The 12,309-nt window shown below is 36.2% G+C and overlaps 1 protein-coding gene across 1 annotated transcript in view; it reads left to right on the plus strand.

Annotated features, from left to right (window-relative positions):
- Nucleotides 1-12,309, plus strand: part of EPHA4 (EPH receptor A4) — a 168,655-nt gene that overhangs the window by 126,948 nt on the left and 29,398 nt on the right. The window contains exons 9-13 of the mRNA XM_063306702.1: nucleotides 1,722-1,780; nucleotides 2,837-2,950; nucleotides 3,671-3,856; nucleotides 9,473-9,534; nucleotides 10,245-10,454. Coding sequence (XP_063162772.1) covers nucleotides 1,722-1,780; nucleotides 2,837-2,950; nucleotides 3,671-3,856; nucleotides 9,473-9,534; nucleotides 10,245-10,454 — 631 coding nt within the window. The remainder of the gene's footprint in view (nucleotides 1-1,721; nucleotides 1,781-2,836; nucleotides 2,951-3,670; nucleotides 3,857-9,472; nucleotides 9,535-10,244; nucleotides 10,455-12,309) is intronic.

The following is a 12,309-nucleotide window of genomic DNA, read 5'->3' on the forward strand; positions in this document are numbered from 1 at the left end:
GCTTGTGAATGTTTGGCATTGTATGATGCAGGAATCCATAGTGTCAGGAACATAGTTTGCATGCAGAATAAATTTTATTCATGTCATTTTTAGAGATTCTGGATCAAATTTTGTATTAGTTTGTAGCCTCTAGTGGTGTGATTTTAAGCATATGTCTGTGTAGTCATAATTAAAATAGTTTAAAGCAATCTTCCCCATCTTGATACCTTTGAAATGTGTGCTGACCCCAACTTCTGGAGTTCCCAGGTCCCGTTGCTGACTGGATGGTTTAACACTTTTGAAAGAATAATAGCAAATATCATAATCGGCTGCAGATGACTGTTACTTTCATTGTTGTTTGCAGATTTATCTAGCATATCACAGACCATTTCCTAGGATAGCAATGGATGTTCTGATGCTGGGAAATATTAATGGTTCCCAGAGGAGCAAAAACACCACTGATGTCAGAGCAAGAATGTTTTGAATTATAACTGCTAATGACATTTGTATATAAAGAACATTCCCTGAATTTAATCCTGAGACCATAAGAATTTATGGAGATAAATGTGGTCATGTGGTTATTTCTTTCGAACTATGTGAAAGTCCCCCCACCCACCCTTTAACCATTCTGAACCGCCCAGAGTCGTACATGAGATGGGTGGTAAATAAATAATTCTGTTACATTTCTGTATCTTCGCTGCTTTTGTTTATTGTTTAATCTTTGCTGAAGATTAAAGATATATCACATGTTGCAATAATATGAATAGTCTTGATGCTCCATTACACAGAGTATAAACAGCTTCATCAGGTATATGTTCGCAGTTGCCATTGAAACACTGCTCAAATATCAGCCAAGGACCAGCCATTCTATTTGTAAATCTGATGGCTACAGTAATGAATTCCAGCCTTTCCTTATACTTATTTACATAAATAAATAAATAAAAAAAACAGACTCCCAGTGACTCTGGATACTTTACATTGTTAAAGGCCAGAACAATGAAGTAAAAGAACAAAGAGATACTTGTCCAGAAAAGAAAACATACCAAGCAAAACCAAATGTAACAGGGGTCACCACCATTCTATCTCAAGGCCTGGGAGGATAACCAGTTTTCCAATGCCCTCTGGAATATCATCAGGATGGAAATCATACAGATCTCTGGGGGAATACTATTCCAGAGGACAGGTGCTGCAACAGAAAAGGCACACTTCTAAGGTCCCACTAGGTGACATGGTTTAACTGAGGGGACCTGAAATGCATCCACTTCGCTATATCTTACAGGTTGTGCAGAAACTGAAGATAGCTAGTCCTTAAGTAACTAGGCACTATGCCACAAAGGATTTTATATGTGATAATCAGCACCTTGAATAGTATTTGGAAGCCAGCTGGCAACCAGACAGCTCACAGATGTGATGTACCACCACAATCTTTGATTTGCAGAAATGAAAACTAATGAATCTTATCACAGAAGTATCTTCTTTTATAGAAAAATACTGGTGCAAAACATTTTCCCCAAATATCCATTGATAGAGCTATAGATGTAGATAGTAACAATTAGTACAATGAAAGCAATATGACAACATCTGCTGCAGGTAGGCCTTAAGTTATATCATCACTGTGATAGTTGAGAGAATAAATTTTGACAGATACTGTAAAAGAACCCAAGCATTCAGAAATCTCTCTGCATTTACCACTGGTCAGAGAGTTCTTTTAATTTGTAATGCTTTTTTCCCCATTTCTACAGAAGGAGCAAATACAGTAAAGCTAAGCAGGAAGCAGATGAAGAGAAACATTTAAATCAAGGTAAAAGACAGTGCTGCTTGATTTTCTTCTGTTGTATGCATTCCTAATCTTAGTATATAAGGAGTAAAAAAAATCAATTTTCTTTGCAAGTTCTGCTACTCAATTTTCTTTATTTGGAGCTTTCTTTCACCCAAACTGTGTATTTGTTTTCTATTATGGGTAACTTCATAATAGGCAAATACTACTATGGAAAGTGTATATGCAGGGAGATCCCTATAGAAGTGGCACACTGTTACATAGTGTTCAGATGGTTCTCAAAAGGAGAAGAAAACTATTTAATTTGAGAAAACATTCTGAGGCTTGGAATATATAATCCAGGATTACACATTGCATCCTTAAGATGTAATGTTGCTTGTTTGTCTTAACATATTGCATGGCCCAAGCTATTAGGAATTTGTATACCATGGTTTATGGTCTAATATGTTGGGTTAGTTCAGGCAATTTAAGATTAAGGCAAAACATAGTTAAGCAAACATGATTTAGCATAGTGTTTGAACACAGGAAGAAAGTCATCCGTTCACATTTTCTCTTTTTCATGCTATTGCAAAATTTTTCTTTCAATGGATGTGTTTTTTAAATGGTCAATAGATGAAGGGATTTCTAAGATACAGAATTTATAGGAATTGTTCCTTCAATTAAGTCCCTGTTAGAGTCCCTTCCACACGGGCAGAGGAATCAATACAAAATTTAAGGATGTGCATACTCATTATTGTTCCTGATATAACTTACAGAAGACTTAAACTTACTGTTGGAACTCAAGAAACCAACTTCTTCTCATCCCCACCCCCCAATCCAATGGTCTTTGTTATATAATCTGTCTAATATATTCCATCTATCTGTGTAATTCATTCACGATGAGCCTTTTTGAGTATGCTATTTTCTTTACATAGTTTTTTATGAGCCTCTATGGACATGCAGCAATGTTCCTTCTCTATCTATCTCTTTCTATCTTTTTATTTTTCTATCTTTCTCTCCTTCTATCTTTCTCTCCTTCTATCTATCTAATCATCTATCTATCTCATATGTGGTTTTCAGCAAATCATATTTGCATTGTAGGTGTCAGAACCTATGTAGATCCCTTTACTTATGAAGATCCCAACCAAGCTGTGCGGGAATTTGCCAAAGAAATTGATGCCTCATGCATAAAGATTGAAAAAGTCATAGGTGTCGGTAAGCTCAAGACATTATCATGTTAGCAGTGAATTTATAATGGCAGAAGGCTTACTGGAATGTTGAATTGTTATTTTATTGTTTTTTATTTAAAAATTCTGTCCCATCTTTCTATTGTTGGTCTTCAGGCAATATAATACATTTGAATAAAATAGTTTACAATCTCTCTGGGGAGAGCCAGTTTTTAACTTATCAACAAATGAATTTAGTTGATTGGAATAATTTGATTGTACTTCTGTTTATACAAGTTATATTCTATTGTATTTTTTCAAATAAATAAAATGAGCAAATTAAAAAAAAAATAGAGCATAAATCCAAGTGAAGTAGGCATACCATAAACCAAAATATATATTATCCTTAATTGTGATAAGGTGGGTCATCTTTGCATGCCCACAGATTGCACTTTGGGGGGGAAGGAATACAATAAACAGAACTGATGTAAAATGTATGGGTGTGTCACAAATGCAAGTAGATCTTGAATCTTCCAGATTTCTGGTGGTTTTTAAATGATGCTAAATGAAATTTACAGCAATTGCACAGTTGAAAGTTGCAAAGGGACTTTGGGATTGCATGTAGTCTTGGCACTGCAGTTTGCCTAACCCTGAATTCAAACAAAAGCTTCTTAGTGCTTAATGGAAGAAATTTAGACAGATCTTTATTGCATTAAAGCAATGTATGTGTGTCAGCAGATTCCTTTTGATTATGCTTCTTTCTCTGCAGGTGAATTTGGTGAAGTTTGCAGTGGTCGTCTCAAGGTTCCAGGAAAGAGGGAGATCTGTGTTGCTATCAAGACTCTGAAAGCTGGCTACACAGACAAACAAAGAAGGGACTTTTTGAGTGAGGCCAGCATAATGGGACAATTTGATCATCCCAACATCATCCACTTGGAAGGAGTAGTCACTAAATGTACGTTGGCCATGATCTGTCACTAATATGTATGAGGCTGTGACTTTAAGCAGGACAAGCTGAAAGTTGCTATGAAATAAAATCAGTGCAATGCCCCCCCCCCCCTTTACTGTAAAATGACAGATGGAATAGATCCACTGACTGCTAATAGTAGGAAATCAGGGCAGGACTAGTCATTAATCTTGTTGTCAGCTATAAATGGTTTTATCATTGCAGCCGATACCCTATCTTGAAGCAACTTATGCATAATTTAACAAGGAACATGATACCAAAACATTTAAAAGAACAGGAGGAAAATAGTGGAAGGATTTTTTTTTTTTAGAAATTGTGAAAGGTTTAAAAGTTTTCCACTGTCACAGAGGTAGACATTTTTTTAAGTGATCTTTTAAAATTAAGATAACTTTGATTAGGTTTTGGGGAAGGAAATAAGACGATAATCAATCTCTCTCTCTCTCTATCATAAAAGTTGGAGCTCAGTGAACCTGCAGTGTTGGTCAGTGTTGCAAAAGTTTTAGACTCAGCTGTGAAGACAGGAAGCCTTTCAAACTAAAATCATCTTTGCTCTTAATATGAGACATATTTTGTATGCATTTGCTGATTTATTTCTTTGATGTAGTTTCTTCTTCTCAGTCAAATATGTAGTCCTCCTTCTTCTCCCTGCTTTCAAGTCAGTTAGTATTCAGTATACCAATGAAATCTGATCTCAGTAAGAATGAAGTACAAACCAACTGTCCTGATTTTCAGGCCAGAACTGAAATGCACCTGCAAAATTTGCTTTGCTAAAAAAAATAAATAAAATATTGTTGTGCAGAGCATAACTGAATTAAAATTATTTCAACAGAATGAATTGGAACTAGAGAAGTACAAACAATGTAGCTACCTCTAAGCACCCTATCCCCTCAAAAGCCAATCTTGATTAACAGAAGAAGATTGGATGTGGCATTGCATACTGTCAATGGAAGGAAAACAGTTACCAATGTGCCTGTAACTTCAAGAAGAAGCATATTTGTTGTCACTAAAGGAACCTCTGAATTTAACCCATGATTCCTTAGTCATCCAGTGGAATTACCTTCTCTTCTTCCTTCCAAGGATAATTTTTTATGGGGAGAAAGACATCATGAGCAAATAAATGTAATTCTGTAAACCATAATGGTGAAGGGAAAGTTTTCAAAAATCTCAAATTCTTACCAGGCTGAATGCTAGACAGCCCAAGAAATTATAATTTTGGAAAGTTTCTTTAAATTGAACCTTTTGCAGCAAGAACGTGACCTAAATGCCCCCTTTTTACTTTCTAAAGATATAATTATTAGTATGCTTTCTAAGTGAGAAATGTAAGTAAGGTTTTGAAGATATGTGGTACCAATTGTCTTTGAAATCCAGTGTTTAACTTATATCCTGCTGATTCTTCTTTAAAAAGCCTGCCTACTTCATGCATTTCAAATGTGCTTAAAATATATATAGTGATATGTTGCTTACATTTCAAGACAGTTTCAGCATTTTAAAATAGGTTCTTGAATTTCTTTGTAGCAAACTCCTGGTGTGTACAACAAACAGGCTCCGCCTAGGTTCCACAGTATTTTCAATTAAGATATAAACAATTTAAACAATTTTACAGGTATTTTTTTTTCTTTAAAAAGACATTTCTGTTTGGTCCACAGCATATTTGCTATAGTGATTTTCATATCACCTTAATAATCCAGACAATCAACAGGAGAATCTTTATACTGAAACCCCACTGAGGCTTTTAACCTCCAAGCTGTTACAGCTGTAACAGTTATAAATGACTAGATAGTATTTGCATAATGTACTCGTCACTGCATTAAAATGATTTAAAATTCCCAACAGAAGGTACTAGGCCAAAACAAGTGAATTTTGATGACTGATTTCCTACAGTGTAAGCCTCTATAAGGATATCCATCCAGCTTTTGGTAAACAGGAACCATATCAATTTTCTCTGTAGAATTATTGAGAGTTGGGGGATATATGGTGCATTTATGAATCCTGAAATTATAACATGATATTTATTTATTTATTTTAAATAAATAAATAAATAAATATCATGTTATAATGATATAAATCATTAAACCGCCCATCTCCCCCAATATAGATATAGATTGTTGGAATGGCGTTGAAGTTTGTGTGAATAAAATGCAGGGAGATAGGAGGAGAAGGAACAAGGTAGTATAGATGGACAATTAGTGGTAAGTTGAAATTTTTAAATTGGTTATATGATGTCAAACAGCTTCTCTTAGGTTGGGAGTTGACTCCAAAAAACTTGCTGCTGAATTTTAGTAGCATTCTGCAAATAAACTAAAGTGCAATTTCCCTAGTTTATGGTAGAAATAAACAGTAACATTTGTATTGGGTTTGATATAATTCTGTATTCCCTTTTCCCCCTCCCCATCCCCAAAATAAAACAGTACTAGAAATTTTGGCTATGCCTACTTCAATTCATGGCTTTCCCTGTTCACCAAAATCCTGCGCACCAGATTCCATTGCTTCATTGCTCTATTCTATGGGTAAATTAGATTTAATGATGAGATTCTACAAGGATATTTTTAACATGCATGGTTGTCTACATCAAATAGATTATCACCAAGTTTAACATATCAGGCAACAAACTACAACCAGGCACAAATATGCTCTCAAATACCTCCCTTGATACATACTATGTTCCTTGTCTCGCCTTTGATGCCTACTATGTTCTTTGTCTCACCTTTTTGAAAAGAAGGAAGGAAGAAAGGAAGGAAGGAAGGAAGGAAGGAAGGAAGGAAGGACGGACTCACAAAGGTTTCACTGAGATGTTTGCCTTCTGGAAAAATGAGTGTTTTGTGATTAGCTATGACCATTGTGGCAGCTATTTTGTGAACTTACAAATCTCCTATGGCAGCTATGTTTTCAGCATGGCGCTGCGGGTTAAACCGCTGAGCTGTCGATCGGAAGGTCGGCGGTTCGAAACCGCGTGGCGGGGTGAGCTCCCATTGTTAATCCCAGCTCCTGCTCACCTAGCAGTTCGAAAACATGCAAATGTGAGTAGATCAATAGGTACCGCTTCGGCGGGAAGGTAACGGCGTTCCAAGTCGTCATGCTGGCCACATGACCCGGAAGTGTCCTATGGACAACGCCGGCTCCAAGGCTTAGAAACGGAGATGAGCACCGCCCCCTAGAGTCGGATTCGACTGGACTTTACGTCAAGGGAAACCTTTACCTTTACCTTTATGACCATTGTGGCAGCTATTTTGTGAACTTACAAATCTCCTATGGCAGCTATGTTTTCAGCATGCCTTCTACTTGCTCTCAAAATTCAGAATGTGTCCCCATCAACAATGGGTTGTCAACCTCTGAAATCTATATCATATTTTGCATTAGAAAGTTATTTACTGCCCAGAGTTGAAATCAAACTTCACTTGGCATTGGATTGCTTTAGATCACCCATTTCCATGCAGGCTCTATCATATGTCCCTCTTTTGGGGGAGATGGACGGTGGCAAAATTTGAATAATAAATAAATAAATATGTTGAAGCAGAAATCAAAGTTCAACAGAATAAGACAATATTTTCATGTCACCCATGCCTCTGGCCTTCTTATTCTTGTATTAGCTATCCTCTATTTAGGTATGACTAATGGATCCAAGCATTAATATAATCATATGAAAACTGTGTATTATTTCTTGAAGTTGATCAAGTGTCTTTTAATTGAAGAATGTTAATTAAAATTCATTTCAATGTATTTTTCAAGTGACTGTAGTAAAATTGCAAAGAGTAAATGTCTTGGATATAATATCTAGATTGGAACTAAGTAGATTTTATTTTCAGTGATGAATGTGGGGAGAGGTGAATGTTCACACATAAAGACAAATGATTTTGTTTAGCCTTTGGTTTAAATAACTGAATTCCTAGCCAGAATATCTAAATTCACACAAATGTCCTTGATTTTTGCACATGGGGTGAAAAAGAAGGCTTTCTTCATGCAAATAAGATAGTTAAGGGTTATAGATGCCTGATTTCTGATTCATACAAAGACTGCTTTTTATGGCAAATGTTGAACAAGTTCAGGGGATGGAATATTTTGGCACCAGCTGAAGTGGTAAGGTAGTTGTAAATGTTTATGTGCTAGAGAAACTGGCATTAAGCCAGGTGTCCCTCACTAAAAATAAAAATGAAAAAAAATCTTCAGCTTATTAATGTTCTGTAGCATATTGTTTTCTAATGAAAAATATTTCCAAAGAGGGGCCCTCCTAGAATTGCAGCATGCTGAGACAACATACTGAGTAAAATATATGCTAATCCAGAAACAATTACAGCAATTTTTCAGTGTGAAAATATTTTCCAGGCACCCAATTTTCTTAGACAAATATTTCAGCAGATCTACTGGTGCGCTGTCTTCCTTCTGTCCTTCTGCCTTTCCGTCCTTCTATTCAACATAGCACTGAATTATATCCCGTTTCCTGATCTACTCATAGTATGTTAAAAATCAAATTTAGTCTCAAAAAGGAAAAGTTACTTGTGTCCTTCATAAGTCAATGCAGTTAACTGTTAGAAAGTCTGTCTGAAAGAAGTATGGACCTGCTATAAATATTAGGTATATGAAAATGGAATTTCAAAGAAGGGTTCTAAAAAGTTTTTCATACAAGGAATATTCTTAAAAGACAATTTAAGTACTAAATAATGTGCACATAGATGATGTCATGAGCACTGATGGTGAGCAGGAGGTGGCCCCTATCCAGGGGGAGAAGCGCATGCATAGTAGAGAGATTTGAGCTGTCATTCAAAGAGACACAGAACAGACCCGCCTTGACTTTTGGGGTTTATCCGTATGGGTTTTCTCACGCTTCTTCAGTTTGGTAGGATTATCTGTCTACTGTAGCACTAATAAAACACTAGAGACTTATTCCTCGTCTCGGCGTGGTTCCTGCTTGTCAGGATAGATAGTTAGCCTATACATAAATATACTAATGGATGTCATTGCATAATAATGGAATGTAATTATTAGCATAGCATCACTTATGGACAACCCAAGGTTATTTTTCAGCTTTATATTAAATTTGACCTTTCCTAGAGTAGAGTTTGTTGATTAATTTGCCCATGCTTCTTCAGGATAGAGCAAAAAGCAAGATTTTACATTAAAAAATGAACCATATGAATTAAGCAAAGAGAAAGAACATTACTGTTGATGCCACACCTGGATCTTTGTTTACAGCTGACAGGCTGCATCTTTCAAACCATAACTTTGATTTTTCTTAGTCAAATGCCTACAGACATACAAATTGTCTAGCAAATGATGCAATTATCTTTACATTACTCCAAGTGCAAATAGGCCTATTTGGTCTATGACTGCATCACCATTTCTCTTTAGTGAGCAATTATGGATTCTTATACTCTCTGGAGATTATGATGTGTATTGTAGTTAAAGGCCTTGTCAGTGAGTTAGCTAAAGTGCTAATCTTCTGGCTGAAGCTCACAAACACTTCAATTTTACATTATTTGTTTTCTGGCTCACTCCTTAACTGAGGAAGTTGCTCCATACTTTTAGAAATAGTAAAAAAAAAAAAAAAGACCTATCCATTGATCTAATTTTCTACATCTATGACCTGTGTTTTCTTTCTCCAACATCTAGGCAAACCTGTCATGATTATAACTGAGTACATGGAGAATGGTTCTTTGGATGCCTTTCTCAGGGTAGGTACTTGCCATATAATAAAACCTAAAAAGGGGAACACTTAATATCTTTGTTTATCCATGGGAGTTTGAAGATGAAATAGAATTTTGTTTGGAGATGCTTACCAGTGCATTTTTTTTTCCTGCTCCTATTGCTGGGAGGGGTAGGTGAACCATAAAAAGTAAGCTCTAAATAATCCATGTTTACTCAGAAGCAGGTTTGATTAAAATGCTTATTAAAAGTCTCACGTTGATGCTGATTAATTAAAATGGGAACATTCCACATATCCCAGGAAGCTAGTGCCCAAAGCACAGGATTATATCTTGCTAGTTAATTATAGGGCTCAGTGGCATGAAAGAAAGTAATATAGTATGACAGTTTTTTAAAAGATGCATCACCCCTTGGAGAAATGAGCAACAGGAGGTCCTGGTCCCAAAGACTTTTTAGGTGAGTCATCAACAAAGTGAGTATGTCTGCTATGGTATTTTTATATTTCCCCATAAGTAGCTTTGGGGAGGGATCAGAGAGATCCAATTTCTCATCTAATGCCTGTTTGAATTTACTTGGTCAATCTAGCAACTTGCGTAGCTCCTCATAAGGATCTGTCTATATTCACCTGTGCAATATAATCCTGATGCTGGGTTCAGGGAGAATCCAAAAAATTAGAAAGGGAAGTTACAATTAATGATAAATATTTTTGTATTTGTCTTCCTTTATTCCTTCTTTTCAGAAGAATGATGGCAGATTTACTGTAATCCAGTTGGTAGGAATGCTTCGAGGCATTGGTTCTGGAATGAAGTATTTGTCTGACATGAGCTATGTTCATCGGGATCTAGCTGCTCGAAACATACTAGTTAACAGCAACTTGGTCTGTAAAGTTTCTGATTTCGGTATGTCCCGTGTTCTAGAAGATGATCCTGAAGCAGCCTATACTACTAGGGTAAGGCACAATCTCTCTGTCTATCATCTATTTCTGTCTGTCTGTATGTCTTATCTATCATCCATCCATCCATCCATCCATCCATCTATGGTATATGTCTCCCAATTCCATAAAGACTCTGGCTGGCATACTTGCAAATTTTGTAATCATAATTATCCTAAAAACATATCAGCTTCATGTCATTGAAAAGGTTTCCTCTAAACCTCCTGCACCCTGGTCACTATTTATATAAGGTATGAGGTTTTGATGTGATGATTAATGATTTATTTTGAATGTTTTCTGAGTCATTCAGAAACACACCAATGAGGTATTCCCATTTCTTCTTTGAGTAGGTTTTTGTTTTTTCCAGCTTTACACTGACAGTTACCAGTGTAAGATTTTTGTTATTCTAGCTTTTTTTTTTAACTATGCATAAAGCATGTAGACCTGACTGCCTCCTCTTTGTTGGGTTCTAAATAGTCTTGGAGAAGATACAGCTCTTCAGGAAAGCATTGGGGGACGATGAAGATTGACCTGGCCCTTAAGACGTTTTGGTAGTTTATATTGTTTTGATTATTATGTTTACTATGATTAACAAATGGTTGATACCATTTTGATCATTATTATTTTATTTTAATGATTTTGTTGTTGTTGTGTTGCTTGAAATAAGCTGCTTAGAGCCATTTGGAGCTGAGCAGCATCTAAGCCATAGTAAGTAAATATGCAAATAAATAAATTAACTTTTATTTGCATGTACTGTTTGCATATCTATTGAGATCAGTGACATTTTCATGAACAGGAATATGTTTACAACTGGTAGAACAATACTGACTTTATTGGCTTCATGAGTTTTTGTTGACTGCATAAAAAGTCTAATGAGACAAATATCACAGCTTATACAGCAGTATCCTGGTGATCATAAACATCCTTGAAGCTCACACACATTAGGATAAAAAGTGGTATGAGGTTTATCATGAAGAAGTATAATTTTTGTTAGATGTTTTTCTTTTAAATGCCAGCAATTCTCCATCTGTTTTCCAAACTACAGAGATTGTTAGGAAAATCTCGTTTGTGCTGTTTAATTCTCAGACTTCCCCTATAATGAACATGCAGTTCATTAAAAAGACTGGGGAGGGGAGAGAGAATTGCAATCTGCCTTCTGAGTATTTTAATGCTGTCCAGCCCTGTAATTTCCCACTAACAAGGGCAGTGAGGTTTTGAGCCAAGACAGATTTCTAGAGAGCTGTGTTCAAACAGAAGGTCAGGAGGAAACCATTGAAAAGCTTTCCTTTCAATTCAGTGATGCAAATATAGTAAAGTGTTTTCCTTTCCAATGGAACAGCAATATACATACATACATACATACATACATATATATATATATATAATTTGCATCACAGTACATTGTCTTGTTTTGATATCACCATTAAGGACAGTTTGGACAAGTTCCACAGTTGAGTAACCACAATGAATTTCAAATTGTTATACTTCTTGAAAAAAATGCCACTGATACAAGCCAAGATAACCATATGGGTTGTAGGGATAAAAAGTACTTTTTCATTACCATAGTAAATGGGGGAAAAAAGCTATAGCCTGGCTACCATCCAAAGGTATCAAATACCATGAGTGCAAGAAACCTGCACATGTGCTTGTGTTTTTCTCAATATTTTGATGCAGCAGCTACCAACACTAAAGTGCAAGGCTGTGTTCTAATCACCAGTTGTCATGCGCTGCCTACCTCTGAATAACGTTCAGACACTGGGTTGCAAAGCAGGCTCTGGTTTATTTCAGGATAGGTCCAACGTTGTTAGAAAAAGCTGAGAGTGACAGGAGCGCGCCGGTGCGGGGTTTAAATACCCCGCGCCGGTCAGCGCCC

Source organism: Candoia aspera, chromosome 6, assembly GCF_035149785.1.
Source record: "Candoia aspera isolate rCanAsp1 chromosome 6, rCanAsp1.hap2, whole genome shotgun sequence".
NCBI classification, from domain to species: Eukaryota; Metazoa; Chordata; class Lepidosauria; order Squamata; family Boidae; genus Candoia; species Candoia aspera.